The following is a 12,920-nucleotide window of genomic DNA, read 5'->3' as shown; positions in this document are numbered from 1 at the left end:
AAAAGTGAGGAAAACGCGCAAGTAGCTGTAATCAAAGTCAATGTAGTGACTTTGGGTTAACTTCAGCAGCAACCATAAAGGGAAAACGAAGATAATGGCTGAACTGCTTTCTTAGCAATTTCAATTAAAATGGCACTTCAGGAACGTTCCTGGTACTCTATCTTGGACCCATGCATTTCTTCTTGAATTCACACATACATACTTTTGAACTTGTCAATATTTAACAATTGTGATTCTTTTCAGCTCCTCAACTCAAAGGGTTTCTCTCTGCTTTCCCTATCTCTGCATTCTCTGCTTCAAATTCTTTCTATATTCTCCTCATTATCCATCTTCATGCTTCGGTTAAGGTTGTTTCTGCAAGAAAGCTACAAGGTTTTTTTGAAATCCTAAATCTCAGTACTTTTCCTTTTTTTCATAATTTAATGTATCTGTTTGACTGTAACATCTTATTTTATTTTCCCTCTTTGCAACAACGTGATTATGTTTCAGGGGAACATTGCAACTGGCTTTCGCTCATTATGTACAGGTGTGTTCAAATTTGAATCTCATTGTAATTTTTCTTTTCTATTAATTCATTTCTATGTTTTACATTTGTCTTTCTAAGAGAGGATGGTGTAAAATTTGTTTTAAAAGTTAATTATATTATAGCAAATTCATAATTTTCAAATAGGTGTCATTCCAACTTAATTCTGTTTTTTTTTTTTACATTGGAAAATTAAATTGTACTACTTGAGCTATATATTCTTCAGAGACAACTTAATTTTGTTTTGTGCTTCTTGTTTAGTTTTTTTATGTGCATTATTTAATTTTTCAAGTGTAACTAACTTTCTTTTATAAGAATGATAATGACTTAAATAAAGGGGGGAATGCTACGTGTTTCAGTTGCTTTGTATAATTTAGTACTGACTAGATATAATACCCGTGCGTTGCACGGGTTTATTTATACTCTTTTTTTAATATAGTATAAAAATTATTATAGTGCAACTAAATTACTAAATATTAAAAATATTTTTTTTATAAATATAATAAAAAATTGTGTTGAGACATCAAAATAATATTTTTGGTGTATTAATTTTTTCGTACTAAAGTTCTCTTTATGTATATAATTAATATCACTCAAAATTAGTAATTAATATTTAATAATTAGAATTTAATTAATTTTAAATTTTTTGTTTGTAACCTATTATATTGATTTGAGTTCTCTGTTTTTTGGTTTACTATTGTGGTTTCAATTGCAGAGGGACTGATCTATCATATATCCGGTTGTAAACATTGATACTCAGTTAAGGGGAATATTGTCCCCAGATGTTATTCTTTTTTTTAATCATAACTAATCCTTAAAAATCAATTTAATAATTTATTTATTCAATAATTCAAAAAATTCTTAAGTGAATTTGAAATATTTTAAATCAAGTAGTAAGGTTTTAATATAAGTTATAATAACACATTTTTTATACTTTTTTTATCACCAATGAAATAATTTTAACTTTAAAAATTATAATAAGTTATTATTTTATTATCATAAAATATTATTTAGTAAATTTAAATTTATTCAACTTTTATTATAATTATTTTTCTCTGTTAAATTTCCTCAACTTATTTTTACTTCTATATAATAGATCAAAAATTATATTTAAAGAATCTTTTTCAAATAATACACACATTCATATAGTAATAATAAATACCTTATAAATATTTTTTTTATTTAATTTTCAACTTTTTTTTTCGACATTATATATTAAAAAATATTTTTTATAAGTAAAAAATAGTAATAAGTTTTATTTGTTATTTTCTTAAACTTTCTCAACTTATGATTAATAAATAAAATTAAAATAAACAATTTTCAAAGAATATAAACAAATTATTACTAACAATCTATTATTATCATTAATATAAAGGTAGTAAATTTCAATTACTATTATTTTTTTAAAAATTCACCTCAAGTTTTAATCAATAATTAAAATTTAAATATTTAATTTTAAATAGCAGAAGTTGAAAATTTCAAATTTTAAAATTTACTTTTAAATATTAGAAATTGAAAAGTTTAAAAATTAAAAATTAATATAATGAATAATAATATTTTAGTTTTCAATTTTTGTATTTAATGTATTTGATACAAAATAAATTTATTATTTATTTGTGTTTAATGCTATTTTTTCAAGTTTCCTTTACATATGTATATAGATAGATATATGTATATATATATCTAAATTATTTATTAATAAATATTATTTTATTATTAATTTTAATTTTTAAAGTTTATCAAATGCAAAGCTCAAGTCAATTTTAAGTTTATGATTGTTGTTATTTAATATAAGTAGTTGAATAGTTTTAAATTATATAAGTTTTTTTAGTTTTTACTATAGTTAATATTTTTTTGTTAATTTTTAATGTATTTAATATGTAGGTATGAGAGCTTTATAATTTAATGCATTTAATACATGCAAAAACTCAAGTCTCCTTTACATATATATATAGATTACTGACAGCTACATTTTACAGAAATAATATCTACTTCCTTCACTAAATCAGGCTAAATTCATAATATGCGCACTACTTAAATTGTTTAGTTTACCATTAAACTTGTTGAATTTAACAAATTAACGTGTGCAACCTGCAACCTATATATGTTTAGCAGCATGCATTAGAGTCAAATCATTCATATTCTTATGATACTCTGTCCTCTAGTTTACATGTGTACATTCGTTGGAGAATGTAGTCAAATTGATAACCACAAATAAAAAGATCTTTCTCAATGACAATGTATAGATATTATTAATTTAAAATTTTGCTTTGTAAAAGATTCTTCTCTTTCTAAAATAAAATGTCTTTCATGGATGAAAGACCCATTAGCTCTTTCATGCTAGTCTCCACCCTAAAATAATATCTTCAACTGCTAATTTTTTTATTTTAGTGTAGTACTAAAACAAAAAACAAAACAAAAACTATACTAAACTTCTCATAATGCAAGCAATGAGAACAAATCTTTAGTGGAGCCAGAGACCTGCTATCAATACTTTTGAAGCTCTTAAATAATCCAGGTTTACAACTATTTATATCACAAAATTAGTCTCAAAATTGACTTTATGAATATATATTATTTAAATGGGGTTTTACAATACTGCAAAGAAAGAATTACTAGTTTGTATTAATGTGTGTACAAAATGATTTACAAAAGTTACACTTAAATAAGATTATAAAGAAGGAAATAAAGGATAAAACAAAGAGCTAACAAAAAAATAATTATGTAGCAATCAAATTTTAGTAATTGCACATTATCCTAATAATTACAAAATAATTTAAACAACAATAAATCAAAAATGTTACATAAAAAAATAGAAATAACAATAATTCAGCCATTTAGGGATTTATGTCGATTAGACTCCCCCCATTAGAGTTTAGGGAATCTAGTACAAACCAACATCAACTTGGAACACCAACCCTAAACACAACAACATAAACCCATAATACCATCCCCAAACCCAAACAACATCAATCCCAACCTCTTCGTTTCCCCTAATTCCTCTCACATGCTCCCAAACCCAAACCCATCAACAACAATCTATGACCAAAGTCAATCATAATCAAGAAAGCAAAGGAGCAAAGGAAGAAGGTGAAGAATGGGTTGTTGTGGTATTCGGATCGAAGTAGGTGAAGCAAATATCTGGATCGGAGAGGTTGAAGAAGACTGCGACCACATGAGACCAAAAATGAAAAGAAGTAACTCCCTCCTCAAGAACAATACCTTCCCCAAAACCTCGAACACGACCACACTTCTCAGATCCAAAATTTACACTGAACCAACAAAAGACCTATTACGCAACACCTTCCTCATCGTCCTCCTCTTCTTCCTTTTAACCTTTTCAACCCAGATCGCTCCCAACAACTTCTTTTTTGTAGCCAACATCGTGGTCTCCTCACCAAGCAAACCAGCCTCATGGAAACCCAGATTGTGCCAACCCCAACTCGCATGGTAGAAATGAAGAACACTTTAATTTTTGTGTTTTTTAAGTTTAAAGGTGGAAGATGAAATAGATGATGGATGATGAAGATTTGGGCATTTGTGTAATTAAAAATGACACGAATAATGCCACATAACCATTCGACGGCCTCTTGCACCTCATCGAAACTTCGCCCCCTCAAGCGATGACCAAAACAAAAGCATTCACAATCGTGAGAATAATAACCAAACTATTTTTTAACAAGAAACTAAAATTGAATGACTTTTTTTTGTTACAAAAATTGAATGACTTTATAAATACATTGACTACTTTTTGACAATTTTAACGCTTAGAAAATACTTTTATCGTTGAAAAAGTTTGAAAAACTAGTCAAATGGCACGTTTTATTAGAGGGATGGTATTTTCTCTGCAGTATTTACCGGGATTGGAAAAAAAATTAATTTAATAAAATAGCAACACATGCAGTTCGCATTTTAACTTTTAAATTATACCAGTAATTCAGATTTATTTTTATTTATTAAACTATTCTTTAAATTTTCCTATTATTCTTCCTCTTGTTAAAAAAATATCCCTTAATCAGAAATCAAGAAGAAACAAGAGATTAATTTCTATGCACCGACTGTGTAAATAAATTTTACATCATCATTTAATCACATCCCTCCATTTTTTTAGCTCACAATTAATTTTGAATTTAATAATATCTAAAATAGAAAATGAAAAGTTGTGATTTAATGATGATGTAAAACTTTTTACACCGTCGGTGCATAAAAATTAATCTCAAGAAACAAATATGATTGATGAAAAATACATTGAGAATCTCATTATATTAGTCATCACTATTTTATTAAATCTTTTTTTTGACAGCACTATTTTATTAAATCTTAATATGGGAAGAAATAAAGATAGAAATAATTTGTGCAGCTCATGCCCATAAATGGCATAATTTGTGTATTCATAGATAAAGAGAAAAGTAAATCTTATTTTTAAAGAAGATAGAAATAAATCCTAATTCCTAGATAAGAAGATATCTCCTAACATTATCTCATTAATTCAAAATAATCGTTATCACATGATTCTAATCTTGATGAATTGTCACCGTCTATAAATAAGAGTGACCTTGCACGTAAGATTTATTGATTGATATACTCTACACACTCAAATACTAGCTTGAGTATTGGAGACAATGTTTCAAAGTATTCACCCAATCCGATTCAACCCGAATATACCAAGTAAGAACACCGTCAAAGAAATTAGCAAATTGCTCTAAAACTATTCGCAAATTATTGTACACTTGCTTAGCATTATATATGAGCGTCAAACTACACATAACATCAACATAATTAGTTATAATTTTCAATCATTTAGTCGAGGTTAGATCTCTGTACCGTGTGTATTAAGAAAGGTTTATTAACAAATACATACTTACTCAATGTAATACCAGAACCACTAGAAGATTAGTCTCATAGCGTTCAATTATGAGATAATACCTTATTATTAAAAATTAAGGTTTGCATTACCTTTATAAATGTGAATATATGCTCTATCTCAAACCAATGTGGGAGTTGTAACATTTACTCTCTCCGTTCCTTAATATAAGTCACATTTTATGAAAAAAATTTGTTCATAGATATAAGTCAGCATTAAATAGTTTTAGCATTAAATAATTTTTTCTAAATTCACCCTCATATTTAATATGAAAGAGATTATGAACTTTTTGAATATTAACTTGGAGAGAGAAAATTATAGAAAAGTAAATAAGGGTAGTCTAGGAAAGTTAATCATTTCCTTTACAAATTTATTATTACTAACGGCTTTTCTTAATATAAGAAAATTAGTTATTTGTGACTTATAAATAGAATCGGAGTGAGGATCTCTCTTCCCTTTATATCGTGATGGGTTTGAGTTATGAATAAACAATCCTTCTTATAAAACTGAAATTAGGTGTAACTTACCATATGGAAATTTGAAATAATTTTCATGAAGACTTCAACAGCCACTTTGAAATTTCTCAATTTCTTCAAGAAAACACTTGTGTCACGAAACTCCCATATTCCCCTACCCTTCTCTTTATTTTAAATTCTGCATCTCAAAAAACCTCTCACTTCACTCAATCTCGCTCTGTAATCTTCTGTATATTCACAGTGAAGATGGATCCAACAGGAAACCACAATCCAGAAAACAAACGTCTCGTTTTGTACCAAAACGTCGTCGTTATGAGGCACGGCGACCGCATCGACAATTTCGACCCTTCCTGGGTTTCCACGGCGCCGCGGCCATGGGATCCGCCCCTGGTTCAAGCCGGTAAGGTTCGGGCCTTCCAAACCGGCAATAGGCTCCGACAGGGTGTCGGATTCTCAATCAACCGGGTCTTTGTGTCTCCGTTCCTCCGCTGCGTTCAGACTGCTGCTGAAGCCGCCATCGCTATCTCTGCTGTTGACGAAGGTCCCGTCGCCGTCACCGGTGAAGGCGTTCCTATTGATCCTTCGAAAGTCAAGGTCAGAACTCAGAACTCAGAAGTCGTTTGACTTCTAAACTCTTTTTAATTTTATAATCAAAATATGATTATTTTTTTTTTTGAAAGTTGTGATAGTTTTTGTTGAAAATGGTAATTACTAATTATTGCTTAAAAAACCTTAAGCCAAAAAAAACTGCGTGATTTTATTTGATATTCTAGTTAATAATTATTCATCTCCTTAAATGGGTAAAATTGCAATTTTAATATTTAGTTGTTTCTTACTTTGTTTATGATATGTTGCTAATGTGAAACGCCAATGCAATATGGCCACTGATTTCATGTCGAAGTGTGTATTTTCTTTTTCTGATAATGTATGAAATGAGGTGGGTCCAATTGGTCTAGGTGCAATCTTGTTAGATGATCCATCCTCCTCCTCTATTTCTAATTAATGAATTGTTCAAGTTTGCCCGTAAAAAAATATGTTGCTACTTGCTACATGGAGTATAAAATACACCCTGTTCTTGCCTTTCTTAAAATACTCTTTTGTACCAATTAGGATTATTGATATTTCAATCTGTGGTTACTGTTGGAAACTACTTGTCTGAAGAGCCAATAGAAAATGATTTTTTTTTTTTAAATTTGCTTTGTTTGGTTCACGGGAGAAAGTGAGAAAAGAGAAAACAGAAGGAGTGAAAATTGTGAGGAAATAGTAGAATTTGTTGGTTGTTTAGTAAAAGATAGAAACAGAAGGGAAAGTAACCTGACCCACCATAATGGAGAGAAATAGGGATACAGGAATCTCAACTCAAACTCTCTTCAGAATCAGTCCTAAGGAGCATAGTTTATAAGAGAGAGGGTAGGATAAACTATAGACAAAGTTTGGGATGAGATTTGTTCATAAGATGAAGTGGTTGTAGGAAGACTGTGTGTCACTTGAGTTTAGTCCTTCAGGGGTCAGCTCATTGTCCCGTTAAAAATATAGGGGTGAAATTCAGTAATGAGTTTTGTATGAAAAGGAAAATGTTTTGTACTCACTTAGGCAAAGGGTGAAAGGAGGAGAAGATAGATGAATGATAGTTGTGATATTTTCTATGACGTCATAAGAACTGAAAGACATAGAGATAAATGAGGTGTATGTAGGGTGTCGTTACTGTCTGGAGAATGGGATTCATATGAAATGTTGTTTGAAGAACCAACCCATTGACTACTGCTGGAAGTGAAACTCTGATGTAATGTGGTATATGCGGATTTGATGATCAAATTTGACTGACAAGTGCTGATCTCTTGTGTTGCACGACTGCAGTTATTTAAGTTGCTAAAATTCTCTCTCATTTCCACTACTGCAGGTCTCTGTTGAGTATGGACTATCTGAAATGATGAATAGCGAGGCTATCCGCAACAATGTTGCTCCTAAAGATGGAAATTGGGGTTTTGATGTATCAGAGCGTGAAGCCTTGCTCCCAGCTGGGACAGTGGATAGTAATGCTGAAAAGGTTTATAAAAAGGTATAGAACTTCATCTCAATTTTGTTATGAACTTTCTTGCAGTTAAATATGCTTACAAACATTGCTGGAGCTGATGAATTAAAACTTCTGTTTCCTGATAAAAATTTCAGTTGCCCCAGTGGGAAGAGCCAGTTCTTGAAACAAGGGCTAGGTATCACAAAACAATCAAGGAGCTTGCAGATAAATATCCTACTGAGAACTTGCTGTTTGTTACACATGGTACAAAAATTATTTCCTGTCTATGTAACTTTTAATCTGAAAAGGCAATTTTTAATTGTGATACTGCTTTCTAACCTTTGTCCCTTGGTTACATGAATAGGATCAGGAAAAAAAATTTAAACAAAGCAACTAAGACCATCTAATTATTGTGTTTGATCTATATGGAGTTGCATTATAAGTTTGTAATTGAATTGAACCTTTGCAGGAGAAGGAGTTGCTGTGGCTCTTACTACGTTCAAAAAGGATGCTGCAGTAAATGAAGTGCAGTACTGTGGATATGTAGAATTTAGACGTCCAATTTACCAAGAAGATCACACATTTACTAGTGGAGACTTCGATTTACTTACTCAGAGTGGTCAAACTGGTGTGACCTATTTCACTTCCTCCCAACAAGGCCTTTGAGTGAAGAAAGATATCAACCAAAAACTGATCAGGAATTTCAAGTTTATGAGCTTTTACTTTGGAGTTTGAAGAAATAACTTTGTTGTGGACACAATGCAATTAATGAATAATATGGAAAGTGGGGTTTAAAATGTTGGGATAATATTTATTATTCTTTTATGCAAAATTATTTATAAATTTGTCTTTTTTGTTTGTTGTAAAGCTGTGCTACAAAAAATCGTTTTTAGTTCCGTGGAATGCTAAGATAGGCTTACAGCATTATGCCACATAGAATCACATTTTAGAAGCGGTTACCTTCCTTTTAAATTTTAGTTAACTTAAAAATATATTTTTTGATGCGGTGAAAATCAATAAGATATATGTGTATACAAAATTTACACTGGCTCATGAATTTATGAATTAGGCATGTCTAACTATATTTTACAAACTATCGAAAGGAATGTTGCATTTTCATTCTTCAAAAGGTGCCAAAATGCATTGACACACACTAAGGCATATAAAAATTTACCAAGATCTCAAAGCAATTCATTTCTCCCACTCCACCCCCAAAATCAAGATAACATCAATGAAAGATGGTCTGCATCCCAACTGCTCACTCTTTATTTGTATGAATTCCAAGGATATTGCTAACTTAAGCCCATGTGGAACTGATTTGCAAGCATTCAAGACCCCTCATCAAATCTGCTTAAAGAAGAAAACAAAAAATGCTTATTGAATTAGATGTTATTTTCTTTCATTTAATGCTTCCATCCAGCAACTAGAATCCTTAATACTCATTAGCAAATTCAAAGTTTTAACACAACCAACTGTGAAAACCCCATGGTTGGTAAACTATGAATTATACTTTGGCAGATACTGTAATTTACACTATTCAGATTGCAGATACTTTTTCTTTGTAAACCAAAAACATGCTTACTTATTCTGTGTACGTCGAGGTAAACCTAGCTTTGCTCTTAAATTTGCACCTGCTTTGATGAGATCTTCCACCTATATGCAAAAATATGAAGTGCATCAGAGTAGTAATATGTGCATATAAAGCATCTGAGAATAACAAACAAGTATGAAGAGCATTAATATAGTTCTATTGACATCTAGAATAAGATTTTTCCATTTCCTATTCCGACAACAACAAAATTATCTTCAAAATAAGAATGCAGATACTGGAACATGAAATGGGTTGTGACCTGACTTCCTTAACACATCAATCATAACCATCTGAAGTATCATCCATTACAAGCTCCCAAATAACTGAGTTATGATACTTTAGGTGTCCAAATTGGTTACACTATCAAAATACAAATTACAGGTTTGGGGTGTTTCCAAAACCCCTCTAAAACCCTCTTCTAGTTATATACTTTTAGTTCTCCCACATTAGGGGGTTTTGGAGCATATGGAACTCCCAAACAAATGAAGGACTTACCCCCCCCTCCCCCTCTCTTGCCTTCCACTCAAGCCCGGCTTAAATGCATTCTATACCTTCCATCAACTGAACTAATCCTCTCAATTTAATCTGTTTCACATAATTTCCTTGTATTTTTAATAAAACTCATCAAGCTTTTCACTTCGAGGATAAACATAATACTCGGTGACATACTTACATTTTGCCTTTAGTCATAGATTTGTGTGTGTGTGAGTCCATGGCTATCGGTAAGGATAACTCAAACTTTTTGGCATTCATCACCACACATTTCTATTATGCCCAACGCCTTCACGATACTTCATATTGAGAAGTGCAACATGGAAAAACTAGCTTTGACATCAATATTATTACATGTGCACAGTATTTAAGTCAAGGAACTCTTTGATTGTTCCAAAATACCAAGGAGAGACTCTTAGGCTCCCATACTTAGAATCCCTGGAACAAAAGGAGTAGTAATATATCCTAAACTATCACCATATTTAGGCCCCGTTTGGATAAACAGCTTAATTAAGCGCTTATGGTCATAAGCGCTTATGACATAAGCGCTTATTCATAAGCTATTTTTAAAAATTTACTGAAATAAATTAAAAATAAGCTGTGTATAAGCATAAACTGTTTTTCATAAGCTATCCTGAGTAGCTTATGAAAATAAGCTGAAAATAGCTTATGGCAGACCATAAGCTGTTTGCATAAGCTCTCCCAAACACTGGCATAAGAGCTTATGCTGTCAGATAAGCTCAAATAAGCTCTTCCAAACTGGACCTTAGTGTAGAGGTTCAATAAGATTTAACTGGTTTGATTTCATTTATAACTATAGTTAATAATGGCTATGTTCCCTTGAAATAATTCTTGTCTACTGTTTTAACCACATGAACTTGGTCAACAAAGAAAGATCAACATTCAACAGCGGTTCAATTTGGCACGAACTACTCAACATGATACTAGAATAGTTTCAACTAAGCCAACATTACCCATTCCATCCTGTTCATTTTACAAATTTTGTTCAAATATCATATCATTCGCCAATAACGAGGCAGTTAATCAAGACCTAGCTACAATGGATACCATCTCTAAGATTTTCATGGAAGCCATTGCAGAACAATGCACCATCATGATGCATTCACTACTACTACTTAAAAATTATGCCAAACAGTGCTTAGTGCAGGGTTAGATAAATTGATTATGGTAAAAAACAAGTTGCAAGTAAAGTGATTTATAAGGTAACATTGTGAAATCAAGTTGTGAAATTCCACATTATAACACCATCCCAGAATTGATATTGGAGTTAGAATCAATTGCCCCAAAAATTGATTATGACAATAGAGAATTAATTTTGAAGCTTCAATTGACAAGCCTAATGTGTATACCACTGTTACAAACACGCACACAGAAAAATCCCCAATATCCATTTCAATAAGTGATAGAAACGAAGGTGAGAGAGAGAGAGAGAGATACCGACCCCGTTGATGCCGTTAACTTGGAGGAGGAGGAAGGAGGCGGAGGCGGCGCTGCCGACGAAGAGAGAGGCGACGGTGAAGGCTTTGAGTGGCATGAGGCGAGCTGAATCTTCTGCACATCCTTTAGCGAAAGAACGCACAGCCAATCCCATTTGAGCTGCGCTTGCAACACCCCACCACCATTGAATTCCGGCTTCCTCCATCACGACTCAATCACCCACCACGGTTTCTGTTCTCTATCAGATCCTTCCAAGGTTACTTAACGGTGCATTCATCTTGTTTTCATCCTTTTTCACTATCTTTTTTTCTTTTCTTGATTTCTTTGTTTTAATTTCTTTTAAGGATTTCTTTGTTTACTTTGTTCCTAATTAAAAAATATTTTAATGTCTCGTTATATAATACCTCTATACTTTTCCTCTTGTAAAAAATATAAGACCTCTATAATTCTACTAAATCTTTGTAGTCCAATGTAGGGTTGTTTGTGGTTTTGATTGATTCGGTTTTGAAGGAAAAAAACCATTCGATCCAATTTCACTATTTTTATGATTTAATTATCCAATGAATTTGTCTCAAAATTCAAATTTGGTCCAATTTATAGTTGTTTGGATTGGATTGAAAAAAAGACTCTTAAGTTATGATTAATTCACACTTTCACTTAATTTAATTTATATTTCACCTTCTATTTATCTACCATCCTTTTCAATCATATCATTTGTTCAAGTTGACTCTAAAAGTTATACGACTTTACGTCCTCATTGAGTTACGCTCTTAAGTAGGCACCGTGCGGTCGGCTAGCACGATTTGGTATAGAAACGTACCACCTGACGCAACCAACAAACTGTGCGACCGGTCTAGAAAAGCATATACTTTAACACCTATTTGATTTGTCCATTTTTGTTTTCATAAAAAACAGAAAATATAGCTGAAAACACATTTGGTTGATATTTTGATAATGTTTTCTTTGAAAATATTTTGTAAAATATGACCAAAACAAAACAAAAAAAGGCGTTCAATGAAAATGAAAACAAGTTGTCACCACCTTCACCTTTACCTTCACATTCACCACCACTGCCACTACCATCATCAAAGCCAACACCACCATCATCGTCGCTACTACCTTCACCACCACCGTCGCTGCCCAGTGTCGTCATCGCCACCACCGCAGTCGCTATTATCTACACCTTCGCTATCACCCCACCATCACCGGTGCTAATCTCACCACCGCCACTACCACGACCACCAACTAGTGAGATGGAAAGCGATCATGATGGAGGTTGGTGGTGGTGGCGATGGTGGTAACGGTAATGAAAGTGATGATAGCAGCAACAATAGTGGGTGCGACTACAAAAGGTAGTGGGGAGGCAATGAAGGTGGTTGGGCCGGTAACCACGATAAAAATGAAAAAAAAAAAGTCAAAGCAAACATGTTTTTCAAATATTAAAAATTTAAAAATGAAAATTATTTTAGAAAATATTTTTTCACACCAAACAGATCATAAAC

General features: G+C 31.9%; 2 protein-coding genes across 3 annotated transcripts; one reads left to right on the top strand and one right to left on the bottom strand.

The window, feature by feature from the left end:
• Nucleotides 1-260: 260 nt before the first annotated feature.
• On the top strand, nucleotides 261-8,744 carry LOC130729466 (uncharacterized). The gene is made up of 6 exons (XM_057581243.1): nucleotides 261-372; nucleotides 490-526; nucleotides 6,105-6,457; nucleotides 7,764-7,922; nucleotides 8,033-8,141; nucleotides 8,347-8,744. The coding sequence occupies exons 1-6, from the start codon at nucleotides 334-336 to the stop codon at nucleotides 8,541-8,543; spliced, it is 894 nt and encodes a 297-aa protein (XP_057437226.1). The 5' UTR covers nucleotides 261-333; the 3' UTR covers nucleotides 8,544-8,744.
• Nucleotides 8,745-8,838: 94 nt separating this feature from the next.
• LOC130729467 (uncharacterized) lies at nucleotides 8,839-11,734 on the bottom strand. Of its 2 annotated transcripts, none has more exons than XM_057581245.1 (3): nucleotides 11,423-11,731; nucleotides 9,460-9,530; nucleotides 8,839-9,224 (listed from the first exon to the last, which is right to left on the bottom strand). In XM_057581245.1, exons 1-3 carry the CDS (start codon nucleotides 11,621-11,623, stop codon nucleotides 9,206-9,208), a joined length of 291 nt encoding a protein of 96 aa, XP_057437228.1. In that variant the 5' UTR covers nucleotides 11,624-11,731; the 3' UTR covers nucleotides 8,839-9,205. The 2 variants fall into 2 exon arrangements, with proteins under 2 accessions (XP_057437228.1, XP_057437227.1); XM_057581244.1 differs by having other exon boundaries at nucleotides 8,977-9,227; nucleotides 11,423-11,734.
• Nucleotides 11,735-12,920: the final 1,186 nt, after the last annotated feature.

Source organism: Lotus japonicus, chromosome 1, assembly GCF_012489685.1.
Source record: "Lotus japonicus ecotype B-129 chromosome 1, LjGifu_v1.2".
Taxonomy (NCBI): Eukaryota; Viridiplantae; Streptophyta; class Magnoliopsida; order Fabales; family Fabaceae; genus Lotus; species Lotus japonicus.
This window is presented reverse-complemented; position numbering and strand designations above follow the sequence as displayed.